The sequence below is a fragment of the Pimephales promelas genome, chromosome 18 (genome assembly GCF_988280905.1).
Source record: "Pimephales promelas chromosome 18, fPimPro1.hap1.1, whole genome shotgun sequence".
Lineage (NCBI taxonomy): Eukaryota > Metazoa > Chordata > Actinopteri > Cypriniformes > Leuciscidae > Pimephales > Pimephales promelas.
In genome coordinates, this window is record NC_142786.1 from 2,708,242 (window position 1) to 2,725,503 (window position 17,262).

The 17,262-nt window shown below is 33.9% G+C and overlaps 1 protein-coding gene across 3 annotated transcripts; it reads right to left on the reverse strand.

Moving 5' to 3' along the window:
• Positions 1-278: 278 nt before the first annotated feature.
• Positions 279-16,009, reverse strand: stm (starmaker). Of its 3 annotated transcripts, XM_039678270.2 has the most exons (24): positions 15,902-16,009; positions 15,255-15,316; positions 14,984-15,001; positions 14,604-14,636; positions 14,461-14,511; positions 12,320-12,358; positions 12,205-12,240; positions 11,617-11,652; positions 9,357-9,401; positions 8,894-8,980; positions 8,773-8,811; positions 8,653-8,697; positions 8,190-8,228; positions 7,876-7,947; positions 6,681-6,740; positions 4,616-5,365; positions 4,493-4,537; positions 2,944-2,994; positions 2,569-2,604; positions 2,422-2,469; positions 2,189-2,242; positions 1,964-2,017; positions 1,813-1,884; positions 279-813 (listed from the first exon to the last, which is right to left on the reverse strand). In XM_039678270.2, exons 1-23 carry the CDS (start codon positions 15,910-15,912, stop codon positions 1,844-1,846), a joined length of 1,752 nt encoding a protein of 583 aa, XP_039534204.2. In that variant the 5' UTR covers positions 15,913-16,009; the 3' UTR covers positions 279-813; positions 1,813-1,843. The 3 variants fall into 3 exon arrangements, with proteins under 3 accessions (XP_039534204.2, XP_088979470.1, XP_088979471.1); XM_089123344.1 differs by lacking the exon at positions 2,422-2,469; XM_089123345.1 differs by lacking the exons at positions 2,422-2,469; positions 2,569-2,604.
• Positions 16,010-17,262: the final 1,253 nt, after the last annotated feature.

Below are 17,262 nucleotides of genomic sequence, written 5' to 3' on the forward strand. Positions count from 1 at the left end.
ACACACACACACCCACAAAAGTCTCCATGGTCACTTGGTTTTCTGACAACCCAGTCTTTATTAGATTTGCTCCCTGTGTACATATTAAAATGTATTTAAATCTATACAAAATTATTTTTTTAAACAGTTTTCAGAACAATCTGTGCTCTTACATTGCTAGTTTATTAGTATTCCTCCACAGAGACATAGACATCAGAGATTCTATCAGAAATGATCTGTACAGTCTTAAATCATTGTTTGGGGGTGAGCAGAAGAAATCTCTTTTTTTTTTTTGTGTGTGTGATTTCAGAGTCAAGAACAGAAGGCCATCGTTGTAGAGCTGCAGTCTTTCAGTCAGTGACACCCTGTGGACAAACCAAAGGAGCCAGGAGGACAGGTTTGATGGTTCGGCAACATTTCACCAAACCCGAATCGCTTGGTCTTGGGAGCTTTCTCAAAAAATTCCTTCAGTTAGTTCTACTCTCTATGCGTCACTTTCAAAATGAAATTTATTTAGACTCTACACAAACAGACAAATACACGAGGTTCGGAAAAATTCCAGACCCTCATTGTTCTTCATGCTTCTAACATTGGTAAAATGAATATATCAAACGTTCTAGAATCAGGACAAAGTGATAATAAAAAAATGGAATGTACACCAAACAGCCGAATAATTTAATCTGCATCCCAGAACCCTTAGAAAGGAACCTTCACCATATGAGAGAGAAAGAGAGAGAGGACGAGAGGGACGTGTCAATGTGTTTTAATGGGATGTGAAACTCTGGTTATCATGACTGTCTCAGTTGATTCTTTTTACGTCTCTCCAGGAAAATTCTGCAATAAAAAAGAAAAGAAAAGCAATCATATAGTGAATATATCGTATTATAACAGCCAAACAGCCTATGTAGACAGCATTTTTGGGCCGAATTCTTAATAGTTTATGCTAGTTAATCAATGAGGTCATGAATTTTCTGACAGTAACTCCAGGGGGCGATAATGGCACTTGCTTCAGGCCAACTTCAGGTAGCTTTCATTCCTCTTTTTGATTGAAAAATGATTTAAAATGTGGTTGGGTGTATCATACATTAAAGGAGTGGTGTATAATGCCCTTTTCACAAGATGTAAAAATAAATCTCTGATGTCCCCAGAGTGTGTATGTGAAGTTTTAGCTCAAAATATTTTTTATATAACATGTTAAGTCACTTTTTGAGGATTAGCAAAAACACTCCGTTTTGTGTCTGGCCCTTTAAATGCAAATGAGCTGCAGCTCCCGATACAGTGGGCGGAGCTTCACTTTACTGCGCGTTCGTGACTCTCCTGTTCGAACTCGTTCATCAAAATGAACAAATCTTTTTTCGAGTCATTTCGTTCGTTGAACGAACCAAATGACTCGAAAAAGATTTGTTCATTTTATCTTCATCGTTTCACTAGATAAGTATATTATATAATATATTTATTTTTGAAATGACCGATCGTTTCGCTTGATAAGACCCTTATTCATCGTGTGGTGTCGTTTAAAGCCATTTGAAGCTGCACTGAAACTCTCATTTGGTCCTTGAACCGTTTGGACCCCATTGAAGTCCATTATATGGAGAAAATCCTGGAATGTTTTCATCAAAAACCTTAATTTCTTTTCGACTGAAGAAAGCAAGACGTGGACATCTTGGATGACATGGGGGTGAGTAAATTATCAGCAAAAGTTTTTTAAAAGTGAACAACTCCTTTTAGGCTTTATATCTCACACTGTGACGTTTTATCTTCTTTCATCAGTCTCTTGTGAGGTTTCATGAATTTTGAGAGTTTAAACACTACATAGGTTTGATCATATGATACCTGTGACGATGTCTTTGCAGAGTCCTGGTTGCTAGGAGCTTGGCATGGGGGTTTTGCTGCCATCATCTGATCCTTAGGAAAGGCAGGAGCAGACATTAGCATGTGTAAAGTGTAAGTGTTTCAAGCAGGCGCTTCTTCACGGCATCATTACCTTGTGTTGTGTCATCAAGATGATCTGGTTCGTCTTGTGTTTGAGAAGAAGGATATGTGAACAAATGCTTTCAGTATGACCAAAATCTCGACATTTATTACGACATTTTTATCTAAAGTAACTTTATAATTTATTCATGCTTATAGATCTACACTCCTACTGTATGTCAAAATCTTATAATGTCTTATTTGTGTCTCCCAGGGAATTTTGGGAAAATTGACTTACCTGTGGCATCTTCAACCCTGAGTTCATCCTCATGGGAATCAGCGTCATCGTCATCTAAAACAGAAACGTGCAAAGGATTTAAGGTTTTGCCCATTCAGAGAGTAGTGGCCATCTAACAGGTACAGTTTATCATTTATTAAATATTTGACATAATCTGGGGAAGTTACGGGCCAAAGTTTAATACTTGGGTTCAAAACCACATAACTATAGCGCTTTAGACCCACGAGACGTACCATCTAAAACATGGCTGTCTGCGTCAGTGATGTCATCAATGTGTTCCTCTAGAGTTGGCAAACAATTCAAGAAACATGCGTTCAATACTTTGTACATGATAACGGCATCATGTGACTCTTACATACTTAGGTAATAAACATATTTACCGTGTGACATCGTAGCATCTTTTGAGTCATTTTCATCTAGAAGGAGAAAAAGTGAAGAAAAATGAGCTTTATCATGTCTTACACATGTGGCTTTAGTGAGAAGTCATTTGTTTGTCCGCTGACGGCCATTCAGAAGTAAAACTCATATTTGATATTGATTATGCTTAACCAGTGCCTGATTCTTTTTTGAGGCTTTTTATTTTTCCCTGTCCGCTGTTTTTAACATCACAGATCAGAATCGTGAACTTGTGAAGAAAGGGATTCATCACTTGTTGTGTTGTGCATCACATCTGGTTCTCAGTTAGCATTGAAATATGATGCTGATTTTCATTTTTCACAGATCATGTGACCAGGGAATGCTGTGATTTGGCTTACCGTGGGAAGCAGAAGAATCATTCGTCTCTGTTGATGCAGCGTCAGGAGAATCTGTAGGTTTAGACAGTTTTATATGACACTTTGTTCTGTAACAGTGACTTTATGATAGATTTATGAAAGTGATAGATTTGTAAAAGAAGCCTGTTTTCTTTCTTTATTTTTATTTCACAGTGTGACTTCATATCTCATAATATGACTTCATATCTCACAATTCTAACTATATCTTACAATATGACTTTATCTCACAAGAAGACTATATCTTCAATTATGACTTTATATATCACAAAATGACTTTTATATTTCACAATATTACTTTATATCTTACGATTAGGACTTTGTATGCTAAAGTATGACTTTATATCTCACAAAATGACTTTATATCTTCAATTATGACTTTATATGTTAAATTACAACTATATTTCACAATTGACTTTATATCTTACAATATGACTATTTTCAATTATGACATTATCTCACAATTAAGGCTTAATTATGACTTTATGTCTCACAATTATGACTTTATATCTCACAATTAAGACTTAATTCTGACTTTATATCCATTCTGACTTGATATCTCACAATTATGGCTTTATATCTCACAATTATGACTTTATATCTTGCAATTAAGACTTTATATCTCACACTTATGACTTGATATCTTGCAATTGTGACTTGATATATCACAATTATGACTTTATATCTCACAATTATGACTTTATATCTCACAATTAAGACTTAATTATGACTTTATATCCATTCTGACTTGATATCTCACAATTATGACTTTATATCTTGCAATTCTGACTTGATCTCTCACAATTATGACTTGATATCTCACAATTATGACTTTATATCTCACAATTATGACTTGATATCTCACAATTATGACTTTATATATCACAATTATGACTTTATATCTCACAATTATGACTTTATATCTCACAATTAAGACTTAATTATGACTTTATATCCATTCTGACTTGATATCTCACAATTATGACTTTATATCTTGCAATTATGACTTTATATCTCACAATTATGACTTGATATCTCACAATTATGACTTTATATCTCACAATTATGACTTGATATCACAATTATGACTTTATATCTCACATTTATGACTTGATATCTCACAATTATGACTTTATATCTTGCAATTAAGACTTTATATCTCACACTTATGACTTGATATCTTGCAATTGTGACTTGATATATCACAATTATGACTTTATATCTCACAATTATGACTTTATATCTCACAATTAAGACTTAATTATGACTTTATATCCATTCTGACTTGATATCTCACAATTATGACTTTATATCTTGCAATTGTCTTTATATCTCACCATGTGACTTTAAAATTGTGATTTATATCGCACATAACGATTGTATGCCATGCAATCAAGATTTTATATTATAACTTTAAGTGTCTTCATACCGCACGATGTGACTTTTATTTCTTATTTTCAACTTTATCTCAGAAGTATGTGATATATTTTTCACTCTGAGGTGGACATGGGCCTGCCTGTATATCAGTAAATACCTTGCTTCTCTTTATCCACACTGGAGTCATTGTCTTCCTCAGTGTCTGTGGGCATAAACGCATCAATCAATCCATGGATATTATAGTGTGATGAGTGTGAAACTGAAAGGATGTAATGTGTACCTTCTCCTCCCGTCTCTGAGCTGTCCGTGACGCTCTTGCTGTCACTGTCAGAGCTCTCTGTGTCTGTGGACTCTGTGCTGCTCTTGTCTTTGCCCTGGTCTTTATCTTTGCTGTCCGAGTGCGAGTCCGAGTCCGAATCCGAATCCGAGTCCGAATCCGAATCCGAGTCCAGGCTGGAGTTGTCAGAATCTGGTTTGTCGTCCTGCTTGTCTTCTGTCTTTTCTTCCCGCTGACTCTCGTCAGACTGACTGGCTGTGGCGTCTTCTTTCGAGGTGGCGTCCTCCTTGTCCTGTTCATCTGGTTTGGATTCATCTTCTTCATCCTTTCCATCGTCGCTGTCCTTGTCATCCGTCTCCTTCTTTTCTTTGTCGTCCTCTTTGTCTCCGTGATCTTCCGTGTCTTTGGGGTCGCTGGTGTCCTTGTCTTTATCCTCAGCGCTGTCCTCGACGTCTGCTTTTTCAGGGGAGTCTGCCGTGTCCTGGTCCGGAGTGTCGCTGTCAGAGTCCGGGTCTTTCTCTGTCTTCTCGGTGCTGTCTGTGTCTTTCACATCCGGATCCTGCTCTTTGGAGTCGTCTGAATCTTTCGGCTCGCCGGTATCTGAGTCGCTGTCAGTGTCGCCTTTCTCTGGCGTCTCAGCGGTTTCTCCACCCTCGTCCTCTGAGTCTTTGCTCGAGTCCTTGCTGGAGTCTTTCTCGTCTTTCTCGTCGCTCTTTTCATCTGTGTTTCCATCTGTTTTGTCTTTGTCTGAATCTGGGTGTACAAAGTTCATTTTTATTAACATGGATCATGTAACTGACTTTAATTATTATAATTACAAACAAATGATTTCATGGACCAGTGATCCCTAAACTTTACTAAAAAGTACCATGGTTCATTGATTGTATCAGATCAAGAACTAGCCTACTACGTTACCTATTACTGCGGTAATACCATTGTAATTTGATATATATCACCAACGCACTAGTCATGCACTATTTATATAACAATCCTAAACATAAAACATGGTATTTTCATGATAAATGTGAAAAAATAAATGGATTTACCGTGGTACCAGGTACAAAAAATGTTTTTTATTTACTATGATAGGCATCATATAATTAAAAAAAAGAGTTAAATCATATCACTTCCATGTTAATAAGTTTATAATGTTTATACAGTTTTCCTAATAAGGAAATAATCAGTTTCCTAATAATCAGTTTTGAAGCAATAAATATTTTGTCACGTCCCCTCACTCATTTAATCACAATTAAATATCAAAAGTGTTCTGACAGGGTTATTATGTTAATTATATTTCACTAAAACTAAAATAAGCTTTATGGTTTTAGTTAATAAAATTGTAGTTATAGTTATATTAGTTATAGTGTAGTTAAATTAGTGTATATATATTTATATATACACACACTGTAAAAAATATTGTTGGTTTAACTTAAACAAGTTACCTAGTTGCCTAGTTGGAAATTTTTAAATTGAGTTCATTGAAATTAAAAAATGAGTTAATAAAACAAAGGAGATTTTCAGGATAGAAAGGAGGATAGAAATTCATAATATTATTCTATTTGAACCATATTCATTAACTAAGCTGATTTGGTGATAAGGTGGTAACAAATCAAGAATATTAGTTTTTTTACTATATATTTATACACAGTATATATATATATATATATATATATATGTATGTGTGTGTGTATATATATATGTGTGTATATACAGTATATATATATATATATATATATATATATATATATATATATATACATATATAACTAAAAAAATATAAATAAAAACTTTAATAGTACTTTAATAATACTAATATATATATATATATACACAAATATAAAAAAATATGAATAAAAACTTTAATAGTACTTTAATAATACTAAAATAACACTGGTTCTGACTGGTTTTGTGTCAGGACAGAAAGAGTACTTGATACTGTAAACTTGTTGCATTGGATCGTGTTAGTGTTATTCCTTTAAGGACTTTTTAAGAGCGAGAATCATGTTCTTTTGTTTGTTTCTGAAGTATAGAAATGAGACGGATGTTGTTTTGTGTATTTTAAGCTCACCATCAGAGTCCTGCTGCTCATCTGTGTCTGAATCTTTCTCAGATGAATCATCGGTAGCTTCTGCATCCGAGCAAATACAGTAACATAACAGTCATTATTCACAAAACATCTCTAACTAAATCACACTTTATTCAGTCAGCTCCGTAAATCAAAACTATTTTGAAAGATGTTTTACAGCTGAAATAAACCAAAAATATTATTTGAAAAAACTACTAAAACCTATACTGAAATAAAAATAAATTAATTTTCTGTGACAAACTTTATGAAATTTTCATACTTTTAGAAATGTATGTATAGGAAAATGATTGGCTTACACTTAGTGAAATAGACACTTGCACAATTATGCCGGGAGTGTCTGTTAAGATTTTTAAACATTATTTGTTTTATTTATAAAAGTTAATATTTATGAAATAATTTTGTCTACCGTCACACCAGAGGATGATTTTGAGATTTGGCTCAAAGTTGTAAAAAAAAAAAAAACTCTTGTAAAACAAGAAAATGCTTAACCATTTACAGTAATCTAAATGATAAAAATGTGAAATAAATTATTTTTTATCTTCTGTGACGGTGAAAAGCCATGTCACGTCAACTACCCATATATATATATATATATATATATATATATATATATAAGGGCTGTCAAACATGCTTGTAGATATTTAAGAAATATTTTCATATATATATATATACATTTATATATAATTTATATTGTATATAAATATTTTATATATAAATAATGTTTGTGCTAAAATATACATGCATGTGTGTGTATTTATATATATATATATACAAAATAATTATACACAGTGCACCCATATATATAATTTGTAAACACAAACTTTTATTTTGGATGCGATTAATCGTTTGACAGCCCTAATATATATATATATATATATATATATATATAATATTTTATAAATATTTCTATAAAAAGCACGTAACAACATTACTCAAATTTAAAGTAAAAACTATAAAAAAAATATGAAATATTTTTATAAAAATATTTATTTATATTTCTACAAATAAATATAAAAATATTTATTTAAAAATATTTTTGTTTTATAAAAAAAATGTAAAATATTTTTTTAATAATATAAAAATATGAATAAATATTATAATAGTATATTTATAAATAATAGTATATTTATACAATTTTAAAAAATAGCACTGATTTGACACTGTTTGATTTATGCACCTGTAGAAGTTTTGTTCGCATCATCGGGTGAGTCGTCAGACTCGTTCTTCTCCACACTTGCAGAATCCCCGTCTGAAAGCACAGAGTATGCCAAGATTGATTCAGCAACCGTGTATCATTTCGCTGTGAGAAAAGAGTGACTGTGCCAAGCCAAGTAGGACATGTTCCTGGAACATCTTTTGTTGGTGCTTGAACAACAAAACATAGTCGTCGTCCTCCTCACTGTATAACCATTAACTACCGCCAGAGGGAACGACGGCTTAAGACGAGTGTTGTTCAAGAATCAACTACAGAAACATGAGGAAACTCTATACCTGTGTCGACTGGACCGGAGACCGCCTTCTCATCCGAGTCTGTTCAATAGAGAGACAGTGAATCATTACTTTCATCACACACACACACACACACACTTTGAAATATATGAGTTCTCTAATGTTTGGAAGTTCTTGTTTTCGGAACTTTTCTTAAAAAAAAAAGTTATTTTTATTATTCCAAAACTATGATAATATTTTTCAATGGAGCATAAATTGATAAATTAAAGTTTCTTAAAAATTATTCTTTTGTGTTCCATGAAAGGTGAATAAATTAGTCTAATATTTACCTTTTATTTTCAATATTCAGATTTATTTCAATTACTTTATTTCAACCACTTTACTTTTTTAGTCACTTATGGGTGAGTTATTAATTTACAGTTTCATAATCACATTTTAGCATTGAGTTATACAGACGGATAACTCTGTCTCTGTTGTGTGTGTGTGTGTGTGTGTGTGTGTTTACCTGCGGATTCCTTCTCCTTTAAATCTGTATCAGCGTGATCTGCATCTGAAATATTATGACACATTTAGATTGACTCATAGAGACAGTCTGTTTCATTTCACACGATCTCTCTTACAGTACCTGTGCTGTCCTCCGCTGATGGCGTCTCACTGATCTCATCTGCAGAAATAATAATAGTACAATATTTTGTACACATGTAGATTCTGTATATTATGAAAATCCATATTTGTGTTTCACCGACCTGAGTGGCCTTTATTCTGCTGCGATGCATCGGTTTCTGTTTCAGTGTCTGTATCTGTGTGTGTGTCCACATCGATATCTGTTGTGTCTGATTTAAATCAAGACATAAATAACTGCACTGCACATCTAATATTTGTTTTGCTATTGTTATGAATTACATAACTGAATGGAATCCTACAGTCTAAAAAATGCTGGGTTGTTTCAAATGTGGACAAACCCAAATGTTGGGTTAAAAATGCAATTCAAAAAATGTAGTTGAAAGTAGGTTAAACTTTGAAATGACATTTTTAACCCAACATTTGGGTTTGTCCATACAGTATTTGTGCAAACAACCCAGCGTATCCTTTACTTATGGTCCTTTTTTAAGGGAAATAATACAATGTTGTGTTTCAAGATGTTGTTTTAGGAAGTGAGGGATTGCACTGTTGCTGTGTGTTCAGGAAAGGGATGCACAAAAGTTGTACCTGTGGAGTCTGGGCCGCTGGTGGCTTCATCCAGGCTTGTGTCACCTGGAATCAGTCGAGCTGTTAGTTTGAGCAACGCTGTTTCAAAATGAGTAAACGATTTGCTAACACTTTATTTTGAAATAAGTAACTATATGTCAACTTATTCTACTAACACCAAACCCTAACCTTACGGTACTAGTACTACACTCTAAATAATGCTAGGTTGTTTTAACCCAAATTTGGGTCAAATATGGACAAACCCAAATGTTGGGTTAAAAATGTCATTTCAGATTTTATCCCAACTTCAACGTTCACTTTCAACTGTAAATTTTTTAATTGCATTTTTAATCCAACATTTGGGTTTGTCCATGTTTGACCCAAATTTGGGTTAAAACAACCCAGCATTGTTTTGAGTGTATAATGAAAGTTAGTTGACATGTAATCTGGATTATATAATCAGATTACAAAAATTAATACTTGTAATCAGACTATACTCTAAAAAATGTTGGGTTGTTTTAACCCAAATTTGGGTCAAATATGGACAAACGCAAACATGTGGTTAAATTGTAACCCACAGGCTGAGTTTGTCCATATTTGACCCAAAATTGGGTTAAACCAACCCAGCATTTTTTAGAGTGTAGTTACTGATTATATAACTACCTGTTTTTCTCACAATGATAGTCAATTATTAAAGGAGTAGTTCACTTTTAGAAAAACGTTTGCTGACAATTTACTCACCCCCATGTCATTCTTTCTTCAGTCGAAAACAAATTAAGGTTTTTGATGAAAACATTCCAGGATTTTCTCCATATAATGGACTTCAATGGGGTCCAAACGGTTCAAGGTCCAAATGAGAGTTTCAGTGCAGCTTCAAAGTGCTTTAAACGACACCAGACGATGAATAAGGGTCTTATCTAGGACCCTTCAAGTCATGACTCGAAAAAAGATTTGTTCATTTTGATAAACGTGTTTGAACAGGAGAGTCACGAACGCGCATCACAGAACAGAGCAAGGCGAGCATTTGTGCTTATAAAACTTAAACTTTTTTATTTATTTTTCAAATGAGCGATCGTTTTGCTTGATAAGACCCTTATTCATCGTCTGGAATCGTTTAAAGCTCTTTGAAGCTGCACTGAAACTCTCATTTGGACCTTGAACCGTTTGGTTCCCATTGAAGTCCATTATATGAAGAAAATCCTGGAATGTTTTCATCAAAAACCTTAATTTCTTTTCGACTGAAGAAAGAAAGGACATCTTGGATGACATGGGGGTGAGTAAATTATCAGCAAAAGTTTTTTTTAAAAGTGAACTACTCCTTTAATAAATCATTGATTCTCCCTACATTTACTTTCTATAAACGTCACAGGCTTGTGGAATCGCACACACAGGCCAGCCACTTTAGTCATGAGAGCCACAGCATTTACACTAATCATTTCACTTTTAACAATTGTTTACTCAACATTGCAACACTGCATATCGAATCAACTCCTGACGCACATATTAATTTTAATTTGAATCACTCAGAGTCATTTAACCATGTCTTTGGAAGGCTTTTGTCTTTGAAACACATTAAAATATTTAATATTTTCATGCAATGCAGGGATTCTTCAACTTTTTTTTTTTTTTTTAAACTGAACCTCTTTGACTTACTGGAATATATTTACTCGAAGTATCTCCTGAGATTTTAAGTTGACAAGTTGGGTCAATAAAAAATTAAGTCAATAGTAATAATAATAATAAAAATAATAATACAATTAAGTTCACAGTTCTTTGATGTTGGTTAATGGTCACATGACATGAAGGTAAATAAAAAAAAATATTTCATCTTTTTAGTAAGTTTTATTTTGACTCTATTTAATTGAAAAATATTTATTTTAATTATTTTTTTTTTGTGTGTGTGTGGGTGTGATTTAATTATTAGCTTTTCATTAAACTCACAAACCCCCCACACAGTTCCTTCACAAACCCCAGTCTGGGAAACCTTGACGTAATATTTAACGCACTTGGAATGGAATAAGATTATCCTATTCAAATCAACATGATTAACGAATTAAGTCAAAAGTAATCTAAATTTAATCAAAAAGTAATCCGATTATATTACCTTAAACCTGTAATGCAGTGGATTACATTACTGGGATTTGTTTGAGTAATTGGGGACCAGTAAATGACTACAGTAATTATTACCCAGCGCTGCTAGTTACAAAGCTACTTGTATTTAGAAGAATATCTAATAAAGTAAAATAAAATGTGACCAAAGATTTGAGAAGGGAAGTCTTACTGTTTGTGTCTGGTGTGTCCGGAGCTCCATCGGCCTCTTTATAAAGAGAAAGACAATTATAAAAGTTATTTTATTCATCCTAGTGTCAGTAAAAGTGGTTTCATTCCTCAAAATGATTGCTAATGTGTTAACAAACAAGCATAGGCCTTGTTTTGTATAATTCAACATCATAATGACTCAATACAAGGATGTAATCAATTAAAGGATTGTATCCTGGTTCTCAGCATCAAAAGAGATTACACATCTCCATCCTTTTCATTAATCATTGATTGAGTAAACGTTTCTGTTGTGTTTTCTGTGCTGTTGCCATGGCATTATTCAGGAAAGATTGAGCGTGACACTTTTGGACTGGTTTTAATTCGCTCCCTTAATCTTTTCCCATTGACTGACTACATCCTGCTTTTCCGACTAATACCGTGTGGAACGGGCCGCGGTTAAACATTAATCCGTGTGTATTGGTTATCACACTCATTCGTGTGTTATCGTGATCTCAGCACTTCTGAAAGCTGTGTGCTCCAGCGCTCAGGGCATGTGTGCTTTCTCTCTTTCGTGTGCTGTACGTCTAGACGCTCGGTACCAGAAACTGACCTGGTTTCTCAGTGGTGTCGGACGAGTCGCTGGGACCTGAAATCACACAGAAGTTCTGGTGTCGTTTGGAAGTTCGGTGTCATGTTTGTTACCTGTTCACTGTTCAGTTTCTTACCTCCTTGTTTCTCTGATGAATCTGTCCCATCCGTAGTTCCTGCAAAAGAAAGTTTTTCAAAGTTAAACTTGTTACAGATGACTTTGCTTTTATTTATAATTTTCATATTTCTTTATAGCTTCAATATATATAGTCCATCAACTAAAACTGACTTATTTCAGCAACATTTCTATTCATTTAACGTTTTTTTAAGATATTAAGTTTTGTGTGTGTTTGTCACTTTTATTAGTTTTCTCACATTTCTATATAGATTTATTTTATTTTAAGTAATATGCTTAAACTTTTTTTAATTCAGTTCTCAATTTTCTAAATTAATGTTTTTCATCTATTAATATTTTACTTAGCTTTATTTTAATTAAAGGAGTAGTTCACTTTAAAAAAAAAAAACTTTTGCTGATAATTTACTCACCCCCATGTCATCCAAGATGTCCATGTCTTTCTTTCTTCATTCGAAAAGAAATTAAGGTTTTTGATGAAAACATTCCAGGATTTTCTCCATACAATGGACTTCAATGGGGTCCAAACGGTTCAAGGTCCAAATGAGAGTTTCAGTGCAGTTTCAAAGGGCTTTAAACGAATAAAGGTCTTATCTAGGACCCTTCGAGTCATGACTCGAAAAAAGATTTGTTCATTTTGATGAACGAGTTCGAACAGGAGAGTCACGAACGGTCATCACAGAACAGAGCAAGGCGAGCGTTTGAGCTTATAAAACTTAAACTTTGTTATTTATTTTTGAAATGGCCGCTCGTTTCATTGGTTAAGACCCTTATTCATCGTCTGGAATCGTTTAAAGCCCTTTGAAGCTGCACTGAAACTCTCTTTTGGACCTTGAACCGTTTGGACCCCATTGAAGTCCATTATATGGAGAAAATCCTGGAATGTTTTCATCAAAAACCTTAATTTCTTTTTGACTGAAGGAAGAAAGACGTGGACAAGTTGGATGACATGGGGGTGAGTAAATTATTAGCAAATTTTTATTTTTAAAAGTGAAATTTAACGAAAATGTTGTTTAAATTTTTTATTATATTTTAATAGTTTTAGTTAAAGTCCCTCTTTGGTGAAAATCAAGCTTTTAAAGTTGTTTGTATATCTATGTGGTGTTTTTAATACAAATGGTGTTGAATCTATAATTTTTTTCTTGATATTTAAAAAAATTCTGACCTTTTTTTTCTAAAATAATTGAATGGATGCTATCTTTGAACTCTTGGCATGAGGTTTCTACCATTCTTTCATGATTTTTCATGTTCATCACTATTTCAAAATAAAGGTCTGAAGATGCCTTAGGAGTATGAAAATATTCTTGTTGCAAATTGATCAATTACAGCTCCTTTGTAATTTATTTTGAAAATGACCAAAAATGGAAACTAGAGATTGTAAGCTTTCAAATGATATATAGTTTGTCAAGATTAGTTTAGGTTTAGTGTTTTAAAAAATGAGTATTTTCTCCTTAAAACTGCAGTGAACCTTTTGACATTCTCAAAATCGCTGGTGTTTCTGATGTCACAAACTTCCTTGTGACCAATCAGATCACCGTGCGATCGTCAACGATCTCTGAGCTGATGTGAGGAGTGGAGGCGTGGCTCATTTGCATATTAATAGCACCACGTATATTAAATGAGGCAAAGGTGTCGAGTTACATTCAAGCTATTTTAAAGGGATACTCCACTTTTTTTTTAATTGCCCCAGAGTTAAACAGTTTGGTTTTACCGTTTTCGAATCCATTCAGCCGATTTTCTGATATTTAGAAGAATATCAGTAACCAGACAGTTTCTGGTCCCATTGACTTCCATAGTATATATTTTTTCCAACTAGAAGTCAATGGGACCAGAAACGGTCTGGTTACTGATATTCTTCTAAATGTCAGAAAATCGGCTGAATGGATTCGAAAATGGCTGAGGGAGTTGTAAAATGAGCCTATTTAAAAAAAAAGTGGAGTATCCCTTTAAGGCATGACGAATTTTTCAAGGAAAACCCATTTAAATATGTAATTTTGGTGTTTTTGAGTTTTAAGGGATAAAATGATTGACTACTAGGGGACTTTAACCATAACAACTCTACCATCCGTCTAAATATTGATGTTCAATTGGACTTTTCTGCAGTTTATATAAAATTTTTATTGCAAGACTTATAGCCAGACCAACCTGAGTCTCCATTTACAGGAACTGGAGTTGGAAGAGCTTCAGTAGCCTGACCTGAAAAGAGAAAACATGTTTTTCAGATGATCTGGACAGCCTTCTGCAGTCCATTGATTTATGATTTATAGATCAAATTCATTGCGACCTACCATTGAAGATATAAGTCAGGGCTGCGGCCAACTCTGAGAATATAACAGAATAAAAAACACAATCAGTGACATAAACCAGATGGTATTCGTGTATAACAGATACTTCTTATCTACTTTATAATTTATAATCTCATCTGAAACTCTAAAGGAGACACATGATGTGAGGTTCATGGGGTCTTTTTCAAAGAAGTGTGATTTCATCCCATTTCTATCTTGAGGAACATTTTGAGTTTTCCCTCTGTAATGTCTTTCTTGAACAATTGTAGTAGTACAATGCAGTTCTTTGTTCTTCAACAGCTCTTGCATTCAGGGGCAATACGTGACTTAAAATGTGAAATCATTATTATGAAGGGCAATGTGCGTAAAAAGATTACTCTTACCGTCATTATCAGTTTCACCTGTATCAAAGCAAAAGACAAACCGTCAGTTAGTGAGTGCATTGAGCTATAAGACTGTGTCCTATAGAGGCCCGGGACAGGTGAACAAAACTCTTTTGTGTTCTGTGACGGGCTCTGATTACACTCGTTATAGGGAGGCAGAACATGCTTCACGTTACTTAGAAAGAAGAGCCGGTGCATGTCACTAATAAAAATGTAGGGATTCTGGGCTATATACAGTATGTGAGCGATGTAACGATGTCAGATTCCTTACCGGTAATTGGTGCAGAAATAGAGACACCAACTAATGCAAAGATCAACGGGACAACCAGCGTCCTTTATAACAAGAGGAGAAAAAAATGAAAGCATGTAAGCGTTCACAAAAACATCTAATCTAAAATAAATAAATAAATAATCTAAAATTAAAAGTAAATATATACACACATGTGTATTTTATAGCATTAACAAATGAATAAACAAAGTTAATACATCTTTTTAGAAAACTAAAACACAATTCTGATCTTTGATGCACATAATTTTTATCACACAATTGAACATCTCAGTAAAACATGTACATTTAAAACCATAGAAAGATAGATTCTGCCCTCATAAACGGTTGATAAATGTTTCATTTTGGTCTAAATGTTTGGCGTGATCTCTTAAAGATCCATGCAGATACAGACATTAGACTAGTTAGTTCTCTACATCAATATCAATCATTCCCATTGTTTTTTGCGGACTTTTGCATCTTAGTAAATATGTATAACGGATCACTGAAAGGAAATACTGAGACATTAAGCCAGGCCAGGGCTGCGTTTCTCAAAAACATTGTGAGCGAAGTAAATCGATCGACTTAGGCTTCCGATGCTTTTGGGAGACCTAGACAAGGTTGCTGAGAGTAAAGGAGACGCTTGTACTCACCGGGACAGCATTGCAATAGCGCAGGAATGCAGTGTGAGATTGACGCAGGTGATCAGGTCTAAAGCCTGAATGGAGCCGCTCTCAGATGTTTTATACTCTCGAAGGGGGTTGAGCTAAAGACTGAGGCGTTACATGAGAACCTCTAAAGCTCCGCTCATTAGAGCAGGGTTATGAAGGCAGGCCGTCCTGCTATTGTTTGTGTTTTCAAACTGCCTTTGTAAATGGTGTAGCTTCTGTGTCCCAGTCCTGGTGTCTCTGTCTCGACGGGTCTCGCCGCTCCTTCCAGACATTTGATTTAGTTGATTTGAGGAGTTCTTCTCAAAGAGGAGCTGGGCAGGACATGCGGATGGTGTTTGCGTCAGAACTTCTGTCCTTCTTTCTTCTGTATGGCACAGACTATGGAAGCTTGTTTCCGCCACAGAATGAAAAATAAAAAAGGTAATTGCGACTTTTTATCTCACAATTCTGACTTTTTCTCTCACAATTGCGAGTTTACATCTATAAAGTCAGAATTGTGAGATATAAAGTCGCATTTGTGTGATATAAAGTCAGAATTGTGAGATATAAAGTCGCAATTGTGAGATATTAAGTCAGAATTGAGAGATATAAAGTCAGAATTGTGAGATATAAATTCGCAATTGTGTGATATAAAGTCAGAATTGCGAGATATAAAGTCAGAATTGTGAGATAAAGTCAGAATTGCGCGATATAAAGTCAGAATTGTGAGATATAAAGTCAGAATTGTGAGATATAAAGTCGCAATTACGTGTTATAAAGTCAGAATTGAGAGATATAAAGTCAGAATTGCGAGATATAAAGTCAGAATTGTGAGATATAAAGTCAGAATTGTGAGATATAAAGTCGCAATTGTGTGATATAAAGTCGCAATTACGTGTTATAAAGTCAGAATTGTGAAATATAAAGTCGCAATAGTGTGATATAAAGTCAGAATTGTGAGATATAAAGTCGCAATTGTGTGATATAAAGTCGCAATTACGTGTTATAAAGTCAGAATTGAGAGATATAAAGTCAAAATTGCGAGTTATAAACTCAGAATTGTGAGATATAAAGTCGCAATTGTGTGATATAAAGTCAGAATTGTGAGATATAAAGTCACAATTGTGTGATATAAAGTCGCAATTACGTGTTATAAAGTCAGAATTGTGAGATATAAAGTCACAAAAGTGTGATATAAAGTCAGAATTGTGAGATATAAAGTCGCAATTGCGAGATATAAAGTCAGAATTGTGAGATATAAAGTCGCAATTGTGTGATATAAAGTCGCAATTACCTGTTATAAAGTCAGAATTGCGAGATATAAAGTCAGAATTGCGAGATATAAAGTCAGAATTGCGAGATAT

What these genes read in the sequence shown, in the direction of transcription:
- stm (XM_039678270.2), bottom strand. An exon ending in TCCTGTAAATGGAGACTCAG is followed by an intron (nt 12,359 to 14,460) that starts GTTGGTCTGGCT and finishes TTTCTTTTGCAG; the next exon opens with GAACTACGGATGGGACAGAT. An exon ending in TCTTGATGACACAACACAAG is followed by an intron (nt 1,885 to 1,963) that starts GTAATGATGCCG and finishes GCCTTTCCTAAG; the next exon opens with GATCAGATGATGGCAGCAAA.